Below are 18,915 nucleotides of genomic sequence, written 5' to 3'. Positions count from 1 at the left end.
AAAAGGGTTAATCCTATTTTTGTTGTTGTCACTTGCTCCACTGAACTGTCGTAACGGTGCTGACTTCACCAAGCACAGCCAGCAGGCACACTGCACATGACACTGGGGCCGTGCAGTTGCAGGTGGCTAAATTTAGGCGAGGCCCGCTGTTTATTTTAATCAAACTATGGTAGATTTCATCAGTGGCCAAATGGGACTGTTATTCTACACAGCCGAGAAGCGGTGTCCCATCTTCTGCAGAACAACATTTTCTGCTCGACAGAGGTCCGCTCCTTTAAAGATGAGTAGGGGGAGGGCTCTGGAGACGCGAGTGGCACCTAAGCATCTCAGGCCCTATCCTTCACAGCTTCCCAGGGTGCGCCCCATCTACTCAGAGTAAGGGATACTGCACGCAGGCAAGTCAGCTGTCAGCAAACAAATACGCCCCCCCCCCCCCTCCCCCCACCCCCTGTGCGGAAAATAATCGAGTGGCAGCGCTGTAAGACGCCGAGAGGACACAAAGCTCTCCCGCCGGTTCCATCAGCGCGCACTTATCCAACTAGCATTTGCCAGACTCTCTGTACTCCGGCTTTTGTTCACCGTCATCCTGCCGCTAATTGCATCTGTGTGTTACCACGATACCTTGTTATCTCCAACAGGGTCCCTCCATGTCAAAAGGGGTCCAACCTGTCAGCCAACCTCAGAGCGTGGCTGAGGAAACACTTGACAGGGCCGCCCCAACTGAACACAACAGGCCCCTCCCCCCTCCCCCCCCCCACCAGAATGCTGCTCTCTTAAGATAGATTAAGTGCTAAGATAATGTAATGTCTAAAATACCAGGCGCTGGTCACACTGTACAGCATCACCTCGTGCCCTTGCTCTGGGCTGCACCAGTATGGGCCATTATCTGCACGGCTTCAGGGGCCGCAATCAGCAAATGTAGCAGCCACATTGAAAGCCTTTTTCTATCCATCTCGGAAACGGTGATCTAAGGTCAAAGGGTGACAAGGAGAGAAGAGACACGAAAAGAGGAAATAAGGGGAGAGGAAATGAGACTCCGTATAGCGTGCTAGGACAAAAGGATCGACCAAGTGACGAAGGGTATGATGACGGATGCGTACCCGTCCGAGCTTATAAATAAATATAAAAAAATAAAAAGCTGATGGGAAAGCCTTGCTAAGAAGACACACTGTGCATGAAATCATATCAATTCGGAGAGGAGATGCCGTTTAAATGATTTCTGATGGTCTGCGTGAGTAAGCAAAAGAGGAGGCTTATCTGACTGGACAGGATTTATCATGTTTATTTGTTAGCTCTTTAATTTCTCGATTGCACATGGTAAACAGGGTCAGGGCTGGATTTATATACACCAGCTTTGCTGCTGCCTCGCATTCAATCACACACCGGGGTAAAAAACTTCACAGTGAAACAGTGAACGTCAATGCAACCCGGGGGAAAAGACCAAGGAAAAATATCTCCTCATCTGGACTCTCCTTCAGACAAAAAACGTGGCCCCCAGTGCCCCCCCCCCCCCCAACCCAAACTTACATTTGCTGATGTTGAGGAGAATAAAAAGAAAGCTTTTGAAAATCCAGCTTCATCTGACATATTCCTTCAGTAACATCATATAGTTTAAGCTAAATAATAATGTAGAAACCTCATTGGAGAGGAAGTTACCAGAAAACTGAAGCACTTTTATCTGTTTAAATGCCAGCCATTACTTTTGATCCATTTGATAATTTCTTAATTTGACAAAGACGAGGCAACAGTAGTGAGTATCCTTACAACTTAAAAGGTTGTGTGGCGATAACCGCATCCCTTATTTTTGTGAAATATTAACGAAAGCGCTGCTTGGCAAGAAAGCACCTGAACCTTGAATGACTACTTCAAGACTGAACAATACAGTGGTAAATGTTTTTTACTTGGTGTTGTGAGGAGTCTCTACGATTGGAGAGCCTTTGTGATGTAGGAGAGAAGTGAAGACATTTTAAGGCAGTAAAGTTGTACCAAATAGGAAGAAAGGGAACACTGCAGATCAATGCGCACACACAAACCGCCACAGTCCCCACAATGAAACGTGACGGGTGCTATCAGGGGACTATATTATTGGTGTTTTTTAGGAGCGCCTGTTCTCCAAAGTGTACAAAAACTAGCAGCCCACCCACCTCACATCCGAAGAGAGGGAACAGTCTGTCTCTCACCACTGCGTGTCCCTCGTAATCCAGCCGGAGACTTCTATTCACCCAGCGTGCGGCGGGGGCCAGGCCAAAACACATTGATCCAGTGGAGTGTTTCCTCTGGATCACGCCAGCCACACACAGAGTTCTTTATTCAGCTCAATGGTCTGCGCTCCCGCCTGAGTGGAAACCCCACTGTCTCCTAAGTGCTTCAGCCTTCTATACATTCTTACATTCGTACACCTGGGTGAGGTCATCTGAGGACGTGGCATCCTACGACAGTGTGTTTTCCGTACGGATGGCCGGTGAGTTGTATGTTACCAAGGGAATGACCAAAAAACGGTGGATTGAGTGAAAAGCGCCACGATGCTATCTCAGTCGGTATCACATCGTCCCGCAGGTGGAGCTGACCACGTTTCCGGGACATTCTGCTAATTGGCTGTGACTTGTCTTTGAAGCTGACTTTGTAATGGCGATTAACTGCAGTAGATTTGAGGTGACTTTAATATGGTGCCTCTCACATCGATCCCCTGGCGCAGTATATATATCGGTGCCAGTTTGACATCTTGGCCATTGCCTATCTAGGCTGATGGTGGAAGAAAAGCAATTCAATTCCAGCGAGACAGAGGGTGTGAGAATCCACCTGGGACACCAGCAGGACTGGAAAGGTCAACCTGTACTAGATATAACAGAATGGGGGGGGGGGTGAAGAGGATGGCGCTGCCGAGGTGTGCACTGAAATACCTGAAACAGGTACGTGTTTCATCACCATTGAGAATTTAAATAGGTATTTCAAGCTGTTTTTAATCATTCGTCCAACGACGCTGACGAATCCCAATAATTACAGCATGCTGTGCTTTCTTGATTACTTGCAACCAATTGGTTTCTTCTTTTTTAAAGTTTTCACGTTCAATGTGCAATAAATTCATTACGAGAAATAATATTCTTTTTTAATCTGGTTATCAATTAGAAGATGATGCAGAGGTCTGAATCACTGCTGCACATGTGATCAAAGTAAAGAATGCCCTCTTGGGTATCACTGGAAGATTACACCTATCTGTTTTGATGTTCATTGCTTTTAAGAACCAGAGCAGAATACGTGTCAAGTTTCAAAACAAAAACTAATAAATGTATAACAGCATTTATAACTAGACACAATATTTGGATGAAAAATACTTGTTTCTCTGCCGCGAGCCAAAGAGGCGTAAAGCAAAGCATTGTTTTCAAATTGAATGTTTAACTACACAGAGTAAAAAATTACAAATCATGCTGTGACCATGTCAACGGGGAAGGTCATCAAAGGTCAGGCGTGGGTCCAATGCATGGAGAGAGTGTGCACTCTTGACTTTGTAGATATCGTAACCGATCTCTCTCCAAAACCCGGATGTGGTGCTAAAAGAACGCCATCGCGTTGTCCGAAGCAGAATGTATCCACAGATTTACAAAACGAGTGACTTAGACTAATGTTGACCTAAAACACCTTCAAACGGGACTTGACTAGATGGTGATAATTCGTTGCAAAATGAATACATTTTCACCATTAACCACCCTGAAGTGTTGAGATGAGTGAAACTGACATATTTACCTCCGGTCAGTGAAAAGATAATCACATCTCTCCGGAGGAAAGAAAAACGAATTTGACATTGAAATGTGTTAAGAGGAAAGACTCTCGGCTGACAAGTGTTATGCATCCACCTGGAGAGACTATAAATTGATGTTGCAGTGTGGAGGATGGTGCTGCAGGAAGGACACACTACATTACATTTGTCAGGTGACCAAAGCACCCCCGAGCACACCAGCTGGGTGACAGCACAGAAAACGCTTCCAGCTGACTTTCCCATTTTCTAAATGTATATGACGTCCAATCAATCAATATAATCTCACCTCCAGATTACCATCACTTCCCCAAGGTTAAACTCAGCGCTCTGCCTAATACCTAAAGCTGAATAAAATGACATATCAGGAAGAGGAAGAAGAAGAAAAAAACCTCTGCTGACGAGCGAAATAAATGTGTGGGGGTGTGGACGGGGCATTATCTTAAAAGTTATGATCTTATGTCCTTATTTCCCACAGCGATGCGCCTGGTAAGGTCACGGGCTACCGTTCAATCATGCTGCCACCACGACAGGCAACGTTCCACCCGCCGCCGGCCGCACACATCATCCCTGGGCTCCCTCCATTAAATAAATTGTGCTGTAATAATCTCTTGGCTCCTCATATTCGTGGAAGAGCACAGCCGCCTATTTTGATTACCCTACTTTCAGGCCCAGCCAGAACCATCTGTAATCCCCATGTTTTACCCTCGCTAAATTAAAAGGAGGAATTATTTAATGGACACCGAGAGGAATAGTGTCATTCATCCTATGTAGTTTCAAAATGGGTTTTTTTCTCTCTTCGTGCATATCTGCATCACAGTTGGCCTTCCTAGACAAGGGTCCTCTCAGGGCACACTCTATGTCAGGACTCAATGCATCTTCAAGCCAAAGCAATTTTGTCCCTTATCAGCATCATTGAAAATTGATGATTGGAAAAACTGTCGAAAGCTATACAAACGGGGCTGGGATTGTCCAGGCTTTACATTCCTTACTACTGTATCCGTACCTCCCCTTGACCTTTGAGAAACTCCCACCCGGACAATGACTCCTGCCACTACAAGGGGGATCACCCCTGCTGCAGCCGTGTACGCTTCTCCATCTCATTTTTCAATAAATCCACCGATGGCAGCCCGAGGCCCCAGGAGACCCAAATGAATCAATAGCAAACATACTCTCGAATCAACCGTATTCAACTTGACTGAAATAGAGAATGATGTTATTAAATCTGATCCCATACGGTCACAAACGTAATACACACACAAGCGCACACACTCTGGTACAGCCTGTAAGAGTTGGTTGCTGCTAATACTTGATAAGGACTACAAAGACAAGGTGTTCAATGTGTGCAGTATCTCGGATTCATCAAGGAAATCAAAGCCATGGGATTTAACCCCACGCCCTTCCCCCGCGATTCCCCACAAAATCTCTGTCGCAAAAGTCGAACACCACTACGCTACCGTGAGAAGCTGTCCAATAAAGATATTTTGAACAGGGCTCATGACTCATTTTAGCAAGACAATGAAGCATTAAATCAAAAACTGATTTAATTAGGAGGCAACATGAAATGCTTTCAGGAACACGAAGGTGCGCCTTCTCATTTAGTCGTCACTTTGCTTAGATGGTAATGTTCCTTCGCAGCCTTGATGCGCACACTGGTTACTACATAAGCTCTCCATCTCTTTAATGTATTCCCAGTGAAAAGAGATGGAACAGAAGTTGTACGATGTCTTTTCGGAGGATATATTTTTGCAAACGTCTAGGTGAGTGTCTTCTGGGAAAAGGAGCTCGATGTGTGGGAGGAATAAAAGGCTGTTGGAAATGTGGACTTTACAAAGGGGATGAAAGAATTCGCTCGACTGTTGCAAAGGGATTTAACTGATTGACAAAAACTCTACCGACCCCCCCTCTCCCCCTCCCACCACCCCCCATCTCTGATAGTCTTGGCAACGTGCTTCAAAAGGAAAAAATATGTAATAAATAGATCTTTCAGTGCAAAAAAAAAAAAAAAAAAGTTCTAATGTGCAACACCTCCTTTTCTATCTCCCGGGGGAAATGTGGAAGACCTTCCAACAGATGTGTCCTCTGGGTTCTGAATCACAAGATAATTAAAAGGCACTTGAGGATCAGAGGGATGCATTCTAATATCGCGCGCCGCGTCACGAGCATCGAACGTCTGGAACTCTGCACAATGCTGCTGCATTGATAGAATCCCCCTCAAAGAGCTTCACACAACAACAGGTAAGAAAGAAATCCCCCTGGTTTTCATCACGCAGATAGAGGATCCACAGTGCGGGAAGAGTCTCAATTCATCAATCAAGCACAGCGATATTCCTCAAAACGGGACAATGAACATTGTAACATAGAGCTTTGATAGGTATCAGCACAGTTTATGGTACAGCAGCTTCTGTAAGCCACAATTTCAGGATAGATAGTGACTAGAAAGCATGGGGTTGGGTAGCAGGGGGGAGACGGCGAATCATCCCGACAGCCATCGGTCATATGTGTTTTTCAACAATCCTTTTAAACCCACACTGATTTTTCATGGTTAGCATGTGCTTGAGGACGGTCGTAATCGCCCTTATTTAAAAGACTCCAAACAAATCGGTCATAATATAGGAAGGCTCATCCTTTTTCCAGTTGAACTGACCACATCTGCTCACTGGGAGATGTTTTCAAGATCGAACAAGGCTGTTCAGCTTTGGATCTGGAAATGAGGCTGTAGATTGGATTATGATGCCATTTTTAATCCTTCTTTTTCCCTTGCAAGATATTGCTCCTCCCTTGCTTCTTAGCGTTATACAATACTTGACAAGTGCAGATTTTGCTGAATTTTGGAGCACTGATGACTAGTGATTCCTTGTGACACTCTAATTTGAGCTTATAGTGCCAAAGCTTTGATGCAGACATGGGAATTAAACGTTTCGTCTCAGAGACCCTTCTCTTCACCCGGCCCATTAAAAGGGTCCCCTATCATCTCCTTGTGTACATTAATTACAGTCATCTTGTCACGTCTCTGATCTGAAAAAAATAGACACCCAAAGCGCCTGTTTCTGCTTCAGTTGATTAAAAATAAATATCTGTAAGTCGTCTCCTCGTGGCAAGTTAAACTCAATGACATGATGCTATTTGTCCCTCCTCTCTCTCTCTCATCATTTGAGTTTGACATTATTGGAAGCACTTTCATACTAATAAAAGAGTCATAAACTTCCTTTTATTAATGAATTAATCAGTTTACCTACTTTGTCTTCTTCATGTTGGTGACACGCAAAAAAACCTACAATAATCCTTTCCCATGATTAGCCTAAGCACAGCCGCAATAGTTTAACTTTACTGATTGAGCGCCCAGTCTGTGGATGTAATTGTAAAGCTGGGTGATTATGATAGAGTCGAGTGACTGAGCCACACGCAAACTGCTCTCAAATCTGCAAAATGTTTAATTATGGTAATATACGGTATCCGCCCTCAGAACCAGCACAAGTGGCTAACCTCATTTTTTTAGAGCACTCCCCTCTCAGTACATTTAACATTTTGATAGATCTCCCTGAGAGATTCCAACATGTGCAATGTTGAAGCAGCCGTGTTCAAGCATCTTGCTCAAAGACCCTTCAAAACTGATGACTGGTGCCAAATAACTGACCTTTCAATATCAGGACAGTCTCCTCAAGCCCCAAATCACCCTTTCTCGTGACATTTAACAAAGTGAGTAAGAGAGCAGAGGGGGTCAGACGAAACACAACCAGCTGGAAGGAGCACACCAAAAATGGCCAACTGTCCAACGCATGTCTCACTTCCTGATGATGACCCGTCCAAACTGTGGGTTTGCAAAAAGGAAGCAGTAATCAGGTTAATGTTTAACTACTTAAATAGTTCCAGGGTATATATATATATAGTGTTTTCACACAGTTGAATTAAAAAATACTTTTCAAGACAGCGGACAAAGGAGTCCATCATTGGAAAAGGTCCACAGTGTATTTGTCCCTTAAACAAGGCAATTGTTCCTGTTTTCTATTCTGGGAGAAGTCCAGGCTTTCACACCGACACCCCGGGCTTTATGAGCAACTCACACTTCAACTCACATGTCTCTCTAAGTCAGACATCTTGTACTTGAGGTAGAAAAACACACCTTTGTGGCAAGTGAGCATAGAACACCAGAACGCATCATGGCCAATAAAACCTCGGGCAGGCTGGACAACATTCAATGTCCCAGTTAAGGAGAAATCGTATTTGTAGCTGCAGATCTTGCTCGATAAAATGTCATCCCAAAGAAGTATCCACATGATTTAAATGATAAGCGCATATATGAACTACAAAGCTTGTAACAAAACCATTTACTTGAATTATTCAAGTAAGAGAAAAATGTGTTCAGTAATATAAAAAAATATTCAGTACCTGCTTACAATACAGTGAAGATGTACTTACCCCCCCCCCTAAAAAAAAGTAATTATAAGATACACTGATGGAAGCAAATTCTATGAGCACTTTTCAGTCAAAACCAGATAATTACATTACGGTATATGAGATCAACATCATAACACAATGGTGTGTTGAGTTTAAGCCACTATTAATGGTAATTGTACAAACACGGGACTTTGTCATAATCTGAGGGGTGAAAAAAAGTCTGCACTTGCAGCTGAATGAAATGCATTGAATGAAAACCATTCTAAAATGGATGAAAGACCTTCCATCTCTGAGCCTCCATGTGGCTGAGAAATCTGATGCAGATGGCCAATAACAAACTCAAGGGCACTGACAACAGAGCAAAATCTGTGGGCCGACAAAGAGATTCTCCCGGACTCTCCATTCAGTCCTGCAGCTGCAGTTTGTAACTTAAGTAGACGACGCTATTCAATGCGGACATAGAATGCATCGATCATTTCACAACACAACTTGCACCACAAACTCCACCTATTAATCAAAATAAAATGACTTAGCTGTGGTATGTTTTAAAAAGGCAGGTTTTGAAAAGAAGACTTTAAAAAAAGGCCTGTGAAGATTGTATGAGGGCCTAATTTCAAGCCCTAATCACAGATTAACTGAGCACACGTTTTCTCAAATAATGAACAAACGAGTACAAAGTTTCCTGTGTGCACCCACCTCATTATCCAAGATACAATTGTACTCATTAGCAATGCTTGTGTAATTGCTGGATTGTTTAACACATGAAGGCCTTTTGAGTAAGATGTCCTTATCCTAAAACTGAACCCTGTAATTCATAGATTGTGTTATGGCAATAAAAAACTACCCCCCCCCCCCCCAAAAAAAAAAATCAGTAAACTATTTTTATAAAGCATTAAAATCAGTTAATTACTTTGTCATTGATGATGCTCTCAAGCAGTATTGTTATAATTGCTGACACATCACGTGACAGTGACTTCAAACACATTTGGTTGCTCGGGAGAGAATTGTCTTTTACCTGAAATCACTGTACGGGTGAATTATCCAAAATCCGGCGGATTTAACCCGCTCTTGTTCCCGTTCGACCGCCTTCTCACTTCCGAACATCCTCAGGGAGAACTTGTTGACCCCAGGTTGGAGCATTGCTCCCAACTGCCGGTGTATGAACCCTGCTTGATATAATCTCTCGTCGTCCGGCAGGATTTGATCAATGCCATCCAACTTTATAAACCCCGGCTGCTGGTCCGTGGAGTCTTTCTGGGTACCGACGCCACCGCTGGCCCCTTGCGCGCCTTGCTCCGGCGGCCCATCGCCGATGGCTCCGGGGGGGCTCTCCTCGCTCGGGGTGGCGTCCCCCTCGGTGATCAAGCGCCTCTGCTCCGCCGAGTCAGAGTCGTGCACATGGCGACTCGTGATGGACGAGAGGCTGCCTCGAAATCGCCGACAATCTCCATTTGAGCTGGTCTTCATCGGTCTCCCCATGTCCGTCTCCATGATCACCGACTCCCCACTTTTGGTCTCCCCGATGCCTTTGCAGCTTCCCCCAGAGGTCGGCAACGGTGACGGCAAAGGCTTCATCCGAAGACTCTTCCTCCGGGTGTCCTTGTCTGCGTTTTCTTCTTCTTCGCCCATTATAGATGCTCTCTGTCCGATGTGCTGTGGCAAACTGTAGAGCCTTTTACGCATGGAGGAGTGTAACCTGTCCATTATGACATTGAGACTTAGTGGGGGAAATTGAATAAATCCAGATTGTTATGCTGTATAGTAACGAGTCTCGCCACCAGCTCCGCGCTCCCTACCTATCTGTGAGAGCGAGCAGTCTGAAGCAAATCGGAATCCCCGAAAACCCGCTGCCACACATGACATGGACTCGCCGTAGCTCCACAGAAACGGATCAGAGATACTCTTTCACATAATTAGACTACCGGACAGTTTGCATGTTGCCCTCGCGCACAGCCTGGGCGGTCCACTTGGCCCCCGCGTCCCCGATGTGCATCTTTGCGCCGTGCCGTTAGCGTGCGCAAAAGTGGAAAAAACTGCTTGAAAGTCACCTTAGCGTGACATGTGAGGGACGTGCCGACGGAGACGAGGGAAAGGTCATGCACGACGAAGGATGCTCCTTTCGCCGGTTGTCTCGCCGGCTGCCATCGAAAACATAGCGACACAATCACGCGAAATACAGTAGAGCGTTCCAGGGACCGCTGACATCACTGATCCATAGTCATGGTGCGAATTTGGCGAATTGTGAATATTCATGATGCTGATCTATTGGGTTGCCATAGGAGCGAGAACTGCAAATAAGCTCAGCCCACCTTGTTTAAAGGGGTATGCTCGTCCCATTCTTAAAAGGCTGTCCTGTCCTCTTGAGTTAAGGTTACAGGTAAAGACAATGCAAACCAATTATTCAGCCCTGCTGTGGGCTTCAGTTGGAAGGAAAAACGCATCGCCATAATCCGACCCGCTGCGTAATTGGTGCAGACACGTTGACGTTTGAAAAAGACTTCAGCAAAAGGTTTTTTTTTTATCATATAAGACTATAGAAATCTAAAGTACCAATGCATGTAAATAAGCTGGCGCCTTCATTGGTGTACAAGTGTGTGTTCAATGAAGTATTTATAGTTGATTTCCCTCTCTTGTAAAGTTACCACATCTATATACTTATGTTTTAATTTAATTAAATAAAGAATGGAGATCCGAAAGGATTTTTTTTTATGGCTAGGTGGCAGTGTGTATGATGACTCCTGTTATCAGTGAAGGGAAAGTCCATTTACCAACCAACAAACTAATGCCAAATCCAAGCTCAAATCCACTATCTGGTGTATCCAATGTTAAGAACTAGTTATTAACTTAAAATATAACTTTATCAGACGCTTTTTCGTAGATATTTCCATCTGAATATATTTAGTTATCAAATTCACGAAGGTGCTTTGTTTGCCCGTCGAAAGCACCTAGCAATTTATCAAAATATTTGGAAAGGAATTATACACAATAAAAGCACTATCGATAAATGACCGTCGAATATATTGATACCGAGTAAGAATGCATTGGTATTTTAAAAGGTAACACGTGCGTGTGGACGCGCGCTCGCTCACACACAGCTAACGTCACACTTTTCATCGCTTTTCGCCTCTTCAGCGGGGAAACCACATCGGCAAAGGACGTCCCCGGCGCTCCTGGAAATGGCCACCTGCCTGTCGTGGAGGTTGACGCGCTACGGGCGCTTTGCGCCAGGCTCCACGGGGGGGCAGTCGTGGAAGGTAACTCCCACGCGACGTGTCGCAAAAGGCGACTGCGCTGCCTCGCGTGCTCAAGGCACGTTAGCTAGCTTAGTTAGCTACTAGCTAACGTGAGCTAAAGCTAGTTCTCACGTGACGCTAACGTTAGCCTCTCGCTGTAGCTTTAGTCGGACATTAAACATTGGGTTGTTTTCTAATGAATTCAAACTAACTTTGGACCTAAATACTGTTAGGAATACAACACAACAGAATGATGTCTGAATGAATCTCTGTAAGAGAAGAAAATCAGATTGTAGCTAATTAGTGGATGGGTAACTGGATGCTGGATAAGTTCACTGAAGTGGAGGATTCTCCATGAAGTATGTGGACAAAGTCATTGAGCGGTTTCATAAAGATGTGAGTCATATGCTTCCAAAAATACTGCTCAACACTATCCAGAGTTTAATAAATAATACACAACCTTTCAACTTCCCCAATTGATTACTTGCAGGAGGTTTGTTTTGTTCTTGCATGTTTAAGAACATGTAAATGAGGCATTATCCAATGCTCACTTTTAGTAAACTAAGGATAATTCTTAAGGTGCAAAAAAAGAAAGTGTAAGATAAAGCACTTGAATGTGTATTTGGAACGTTTTCTTTCCACTAACCCTGAGACAAGATATGTTCTGGATTAAATATGGCCCATCCCCACCATATTTCTTTTGTTTACGTAACTGACTTGAATATATTCAAATGAGAAAAGCAGCTATACACTATGAAAATGATTTGGAGCCTCTTTACTTTTATGCTGGAGAGAAATCATATTAACTGCCAAGACTTTTGTTTCATGCAGTAATTCCCAGCTCTGTTTTAAATTCAGTTTTAGTATTCACATGCTGGTTGATACAAAAACAAAACACACACACTTCAAGACACAAAAACAAAACTAGAATAGAATACACCAGCAGTTTCATCAAAATAATTTGAAAGAGACAGCGTAAAGCAGCTCTGGCCTAAGTGGCTTTTCAAGACCAGATATTTGGATGTGTCAAAGTTGAAAAGACGCAGGTCTTGCAAACTAAATTAGAGATGGATCTGTTCCATTTGAAGCGTCATGGTAAACAATGGCAGTGTATTTGTTTTTTATGCTTTCCGTCCGTCAGCTGGCAAAAAACGTTGCTGCTTGTTTTTATTTTCCTGTGAATTACCTGTATTATGATTATCAATCAAAATATGTTTTTTAATTAAATCTTTCAACAACAATTGCACATGAAACTAGGGTTTCTTACTAAAGGTGGTGTTTTGTTGTCCAATCTAAGAGCCAATCATCCCTTTGACCTGGTGAGAGCGAGGCATCTCCCATCATGCCCTGGGTCACGCACTCTTGTCGAGAGAAACAGCGCCTGGCTCTAAAATCTGCCACCCCTCAATCTCGTGAGGTTAAGTGAGGGACCTCGGGTCGGGCCTTTTAAGACCATCCGAAAGCGGCGATTTGGTGGATGCCGTTGAGTACTGGAGCACATTTTTAAAGCTCTAGCTGTAAAGATTTAGTTTAGTCTTTCATTAACATTACGTAACCCTCAATGGCGAAATGAACCTGTATGTTAAGTGTGACGTGAATAGAACTACAGTTCTAAATGGGTTTTGGTGCATTTGCACTTTACCCACGTGCTTATTGCAGGGTGTAATATACAGTTCAGCGCAATTAGTGAGGGTGGAATTACAAGATTTTATCATCTGATTTAAAATAAAAAGTAATTATTTTCAATACTAATCCTATAACACACCAGATCGGACAGAACCTTAGCTCAATGCTCATGGACTTTATTTTTCAGGAAACTTGAAGGAAAGCACACACCACATAGACCCATTAATTGATGAGGAAAAGCAATTACTCACTATAACTTTGCACCATCTAACATTCTCTTTTCTTTTCACCAGATATTTGAGGCAAAAGACGATAAACCAGAAATCTTCCTCACAATTGTGGAATCTGGATACTTGCTGGTATTGCAAGGACAGGAGTCTTTGGTAAGAAAAGTGTTTTCCCATCCATTTTCCATTGTATTCGCATCAGGAGACACAGTATATACTGAATGTTTGGATCCAGCCTTATGAAGTAATAGGAACGTATTACAATTTACAATTCAATGTACAGATACATTTACAAAATAATATAACATTGAAATGAAGTGCACAGGCAAACTGATGCCTCTATTATTTATAAGTTTAGTCATAATCCAGAAATAGACGGTTTGGACTTGAATACTGATGAGAAGGCAGCAGGTGGTGTTCCCCACTTTAATGACACGTAATTAACTTACTGATGAAGTCCAAAAAACAGGCAAGGCAAACACAAGCAAATACAAAAATACAAACCAGGGCCAATAAAACATTTGAAAGCAAACTAGAAACTTCTCTCAATAGGGAGACCTGACACAGAGACTAAGTACACAAAAAGAGCAGAGTGATCAGACACTAGGGGTGAACCTACAAAATGTAACAGGAAACAGATGAAGCACAAATAAATAAGACAACGAAAGAACAACTACAAATAAATACAAATCTGACAACAGATTGTCTAGACAACTGATCACACCAAAACAAGATAATGGCCATTAAAATATTTTAATTCTTTTCACTTTCAGAGTGATAGCTCATAAGACCACAACAATTCCAGTCTGGCCCGTCGCAGGTGTCATTGATGGAAGCATAGTGTTGCATCGGTACCGATCTGAAGTATGTCACAGTTGTTTTACTGGCAGAGCTAGCGTTGAAATACGGATTATATTAAATATTAGTCCTCTTCAAAGAGTGAACATGTATCATGCTCCCCTACATTTAAGCTGCTGTGCTCATTTTAATGCAGTGCTTCTACTTAGGCTTATCTGTGAATATAAAGGAATGAATAACCTGTATGTTAATATAAATGCAGTATAAGTAGCATTTTCCATTTACACATTTCTAAACATGGCTTAAGAAAACCTGCACCATTCTCTAAGCAGCTTTTCTGGGATGTCAATAGAAATCTGCTTCCTTGGTGAAAGGATTCGATGAAGGCTCTATGAAATATTCTGCTGAAGAGCATGACATTTCTGCCCCAATCGGATGGCATTTGATCAGATCGTTTTGGTCGGGTCATGCCAAATGTCCCTCAGAACCTTTGGGGTTACAGGTTCAAAATCAGTAACATTATTTGGAAAATGTTCAAGATTATAAAACATATTTGATGTGGGATTATGGGTGTAATTTGCATGTCTGGATTTGATATGCCTCATAGAACACAGATAGGTGAATACCAAAGTCACCACCATAAATAATGGGGTTAACCCAAATTCTTCAGCAGGTAGCTTTTGGAGGTGCTGCACTGCAACAGTGAGCAGGTAAAAGTAGAACATGAAGCCGGGGCTTTGATCAATTATTGTGGACTTTAGACATTTAAAAAATATAAAAAGTTCCTTCCCCACAGACAACAGAAATGTGACGGGCTTCTCAACGTCTCATTACTGGAGTCCTGGCAGGTGACACGGCTATCTTGCCGCGCCAGGGTGTTGAGCCAGACACGTATTCAGGTCAGACTGCACAGAGGATGATGGACGGCTCTATTAGGTCGCCGCGGCGAATGCTCAGGAACTTTCGATACTGGCGTCTCGGGCCCATGGGCTGAAGGAGACATTAGGAACTGTTCGTTGAAGACCAACGCGGCGAAAATTGGCGCATTAGAGATAATCAATGGGTCAGCGAGGAGCTCCGGCACTCTCCTCTGGAATATGGGCACTTCTGAGTTCACAGGCATCCCCCCCCCCCAAACAAAGTCAAATCAGGCTTCTGAGCCACCAGAGCAGATTCAGCCCTTCATGGAATAGTTTCTGGAACTGCTGAAAGATATTCCCTCGTTCAGTGTTTCATGAGGATGGTCGAGAGCCCAAAATTAAACTGTGCGGCGAGGAGGTGAAGGCCATAAAATATGATTCCCATCATTTGTATAGTTCTCAATTCGTTTAGTAACTCATGCTGCCGTGTCTGGAAACACTTACATTTCATTGAGTTTAACACATATTCAGATTATTCCTTTGATTCATTGCAAACTGTACAGTTTTCCTAATTGTTATGTAATAAAGCATTTGAACACCCCACAGAACAGGGTTTTAACAACTACAGTATATTTTCTCCTAAATTACACTTCAAGAAATACTTTTTCCAATTGAAACCAGAGACAGAGAATAAATTACATTAGTAAAGTTTCATTATTATCACTGGATGGGTAACAACTGTGCCGCCCGCAGTGGAGGAACCTACGTCATGCATGGTGCCAGTCGGAGGAAAATCCTCAAAAAATAATTACATTCTTATTTTCAAATTCCAACCACATTTAACAGAATAGGCTGATCGCCCTCGTAGGCTGTGGTTGTTGTTTACACGTACTCGTTAGATTCTCCCCGTGGCAAAGCTTTGCGTAAGCCTCAAAGCTCGGCTCTCAGGTTATTAAGTAAATAGAGACCCCTGCAGACAGTTTTCGGTAATCATTTTAGAGCGGAAATGGAGACGCTTTTACACGGAACGGTACAACAGAAGACAATTATACATTCCTAAAAATATGAATGAATGAAAAAGCTGTCCTGTGCCTTGGTGGCTGAAAACGTGCGTTCTCTCTTCGTCTCTCAGGATACAATCCCTTTGCTGGGCGAATCCCAACTTCTCAAAGTGCACCAGAAATCTGACAACCTGATGTTTCGATTAACTTCAAAGGTGAGTCTCTGGGTGCATTGCGATGCCGCTATTCGTATTATTTACTCCAGTTCTGTTCTCACAATTTACGCTGGAGACTATGAGATGTATATACGCTAAACTCATTAAAAGCATCGTGATGTATTTGAATCCTGTTTATTCAGGTACCACGGTGAACGGCATCGCCTGAACACCCTGAACAACAAAAAACGTTTACACAATGAGACGTTGATTTACCAAAATTATTATCCGTGTTTCCATTGGCACGAGTTGGACTGAAAATCAGGGATTGTGGGGCGTTGCAGGGAGAGAGCCACATGTCGAGGATGCAGTTTGGCGGAAGGTGCCGGGCGGAGGCAATCAAGGAATGCTCGAGTGCTGTGGAGAAACTGAAGGAGTACACGTCAGTCACCACTCAGGATGACACCCTATTGCCCACTAAGCCGCCCCCCGCTGAGGCCCCGGCACCAGTGATACAGGTTTACTACTTCAGTACAGAAAACGTTTTGTAACCGTTCAATCAAAGTTTAATTGAAGTGCGGTGATTAAAGTTTTGTAGTCCGTAGTGATTGCTGAATCAGCGGCACTGTGCTGAGGTGCAGCAGTGGCCATGTTATCCTCACTAGATGGCGCTATTTACAACACTGTCTTATTGTTAGAGGGAACCTTACAGCCACAGTAGGTGAGATCGAGCATACTGTACCTTGTAAATGAATCATTAGCCGATTACCAAACAATATATGACGTAGAAAACGTTGTGACAGACAGGAATGTAGAATAATAATACTAATTTATGAATACAGTCATCCAAGTGGCATACACTTTAGTTCCATAGCTAATAAAAAAGAACTACCTAAAATTACAGCATTTGACCATTTGAAGTTGACACTTTGAGGATGAGATTGTTGGTGCTGTATCACACGAATCTCCTTCATTTCAGTAGCATTCTTTTATTTACTTTCTAACCTCTAAAAGACTCGTCGCATCCTTTTAGTCGGTGTGTGGCGACTGAGTCAGATGTCTCACAGCATCTAACACCAAGGACCCAGAAAGGAATGGACTCCGCTGTGGGTTTGAATGTGACCTTTAGTGAGCGGACACTCTGGAGCAGTTCACAGAGCAGATGAAAGGACTTTGAGGAGCGGATATTTTTCAATTAGTAATGAAGCTATTTATTGGCCCGGTGACCTTGTGGAGTCATGCTGGGTTGGTCGAATCGTTCTTCTTTTTTTGTTGTGTCAGCAGGCTGGTCAGGGAAAGGCTGTGGATGTGGATCCTGAAGGATCATTGTCCATCAGGAGTCTTACCCAGGTAGGCATTGTTGAGCTTTATAAATTCAACATCGTATTGAACACCGTTTTTTTCTCGTTTTTTTTTCTACTTAATGAGATACAAGGTATTCAGTCAATCTACTTTCTACATTATGAGCAATAACACAGGCTTTCCAATTATGATTTCTTCCTTTTAACTTAAAGTATTTGTTGGACCGTCCACAGCACATCTTGGGAGAGACTGTCGTGACTCTACCTCGAGTGTATCACCAAGGTTCTTTGGTACAAGTCGACTTGGAGCCCGTCCTGCGCGTTTGTCTGCTGGATCCCAGCTTTCCTGCTTTTGTGGAGAAGATGGAAGGCGAGCTGGAGAAACTACTTGAAGAGTGAAGAATCCCAACGTACGCCGGAAGGTCAACACAGTGCCATGTGATTTCTGTTTAGTTTGTGTAGGCAGCGTTTAAATGTTTCTTGCTGCGCTGCCGATGTTGTTGACATTTTTCCACATTGCTTGTTATTGTGCGTGGCCCGAGGACGATGCTTCGATGGTTTGAAATGGAGGTGGTGAGAAGAAGAACTTGCAAAACAATAAATATCTGGATTCAATTTAACATTTTTTATTCAGAAAAAAAAATATTGGTCTCAATCATATGTTTGATCGTGGCTATATACTCTGGTCCCTCCTTTTCCCACCTTAACGCAGGTCCATTTCCACCGCAACACACATGGGTACATCGTATTGAAAGAGGAGTCATGCAGCTACAGCAGTGAATTTTGCTATGCCCGCTTCCAAGTGATCCCACAATATTAAAGCTTCACTGAGTAAAACAAACTGCCCTCCATATATCTATTTAAGAATACATATTGCATAGGATTATAGCCATGCTATACAGTTAGAGAGAGAAAATAGGAATAAAAACCAATTAATGAAATTGGGAAATATAAAAAAAAAAGTTTTTTTAGAGATTTCCTATCATTTAAACACTCATACTTCAACATATACAAGACACCTAAGTTACTCTGGAAAGAAAAAAATAATAATACACTTATCGCTTTTGTTTAGATAGTTAAACACACATTAGTCATTTTCTGTAATCACTCTCAATTAAATTTAAATACTGCCATTGAAGCCCTTGCTTCACAATAAAGTGGACTCATTGTCACAAAATCAAACATAGTTAACTGACCATGATATGCTGTACAAATTCTCAAGAATAAAACTAACATATATATATATATACGTATGCATATATATGTATGTACAGTATATACATATATATGTATATACAAACATATATTATAAGGATGACTCCATAAAAAACATAGGTCATTTCAGATGCAAAAAAAGCCACACGAGGGATAACAACAGAAAATGTCTATTCTGAGTATCCTATTGCGTAATTATCTTGCATGCATTGTACATGATATGTAATACAAAAGGGATCGCCTCATCTGAGGATATGATAAAATAAATAACGGAGACATCAACAGCACATTAAAAATGTGTACACCTTTGCGGTGATTCTAGTCATTATTCGTCATCCCGAAATCTCCAC

The 18,915-nt window shown here is 42.7% G+C and overlaps 3 protein-coding genes across 4 annotated transcripts in view; 2 read left to right on the top strand and 1 right to left on the bottom strand.

Annotated features, from left to right (window-relative positions):
* The window catches only part of hcn4 (hyperpolarization activated cyclic nucleotide-gated potassium channel 4), a 45,268-nt gene extending 35,255 nt beyond the window's left edge, over positions 1–10,013 (bottom strand). The window contains exon 1 of the mRNA XM_037453604.2: positions 9,165–10,013. Within this exon, the coding sequence (XP_037309501.2) occupies positions 9,165–9,853 (689 nt within the window). The 5' untranslated portion in view covers positions 9,854–10,013. The remainder of the gene's footprint in view (positions 1–9,164) is intronic.
* Positions 10,014–11,290: 1,277 nt separating this feature from the next.
* rec114 (REC114 meiotic recombination protein) lies at positions 11,291–18,118 on the top strand. Of its 2 annotated transcripts, none has more exons than XM_037482659.2 (6): positions 11,291–11,403; positions 13,302–13,391; positions 16,026–16,109; positions 16,394–16,567; positions 17,334–17,399; positions 17,585–18,118. In XM_037482659.2, the coding sequence occupies exons 1-6, from the start codon at positions 11,326–11,328 to the stop codon at positions 17,747–17,749; spliced, it is 657 nt and encodes a 218-aa protein (XP_037338556.2). In that variant the 5' UTR covers positions 11,291–11,325; the 3' UTR covers positions 17,750–18,118. The 2 variants fall into 2 exon arrangements, with proteins under 2 accessions (XP_037338556.2, XP_037338548.2); XM_037482651.2 differs by having other exon boundaries at positions 17,331–17,399.
* The window catches only part of LOC119227129 (UDP-glucuronosyltransferase 2C1-like), a 76,706-nt gene continuing 72,927 nt past the window's right edge, over positions 15,137–18,915 (top strand). Inside the window, exon 1 of the mRNA XM_062561826.1 lies at positions 15,137–15,152. The gene's annotated coding sequence lies outside the window, so the exon portion shown is untranslated. The remainder of the gene's footprint in view (positions 15,153–18,915) is intronic.

This window comes from Pungitius pungitius, chromosome 4 (assembly GCF_949316345.1).
Source record: "Pungitius pungitius chromosome 4, fPunPun2.1, whole genome shotgun sequence".
Taxonomy (NCBI): Eukaryota; Metazoa; Chordata; class Actinopteri; order Perciformes; family Gasterosteidae; genus Pungitius; species Pungitius pungitius.
The sequence above is the reverse complement of the archived record's forward strand: the minus strand, read 5'-3'. Positions and strand labels throughout refer to the sequence as shown.

Bases quoted from the DNA above. Each gene is read 5' to 3' on its own strand.
- rec114 (XM_037482651.2), top strand. From the start codon at position 11,326: ATGGCCACCTGCCTGTCGTGGAGGTTGACGCGCTACGGGCGCTTTGCG. The intron at 13,392-16,025 runs GTAAGAAAAGTG...TTCGTCTCTCAG, and splicing joins TGCAAGGACAGGAGTCTTTG to GATACAATCCCTTTGCTGGG. The intron at 16,568-17,330 runs GTTTACTACTTC...TTGTTGTGTCAG, and splicing joins CCCCGGCACCAGTGATACAG to CAGGCTGGTCAGGGAAAGGC.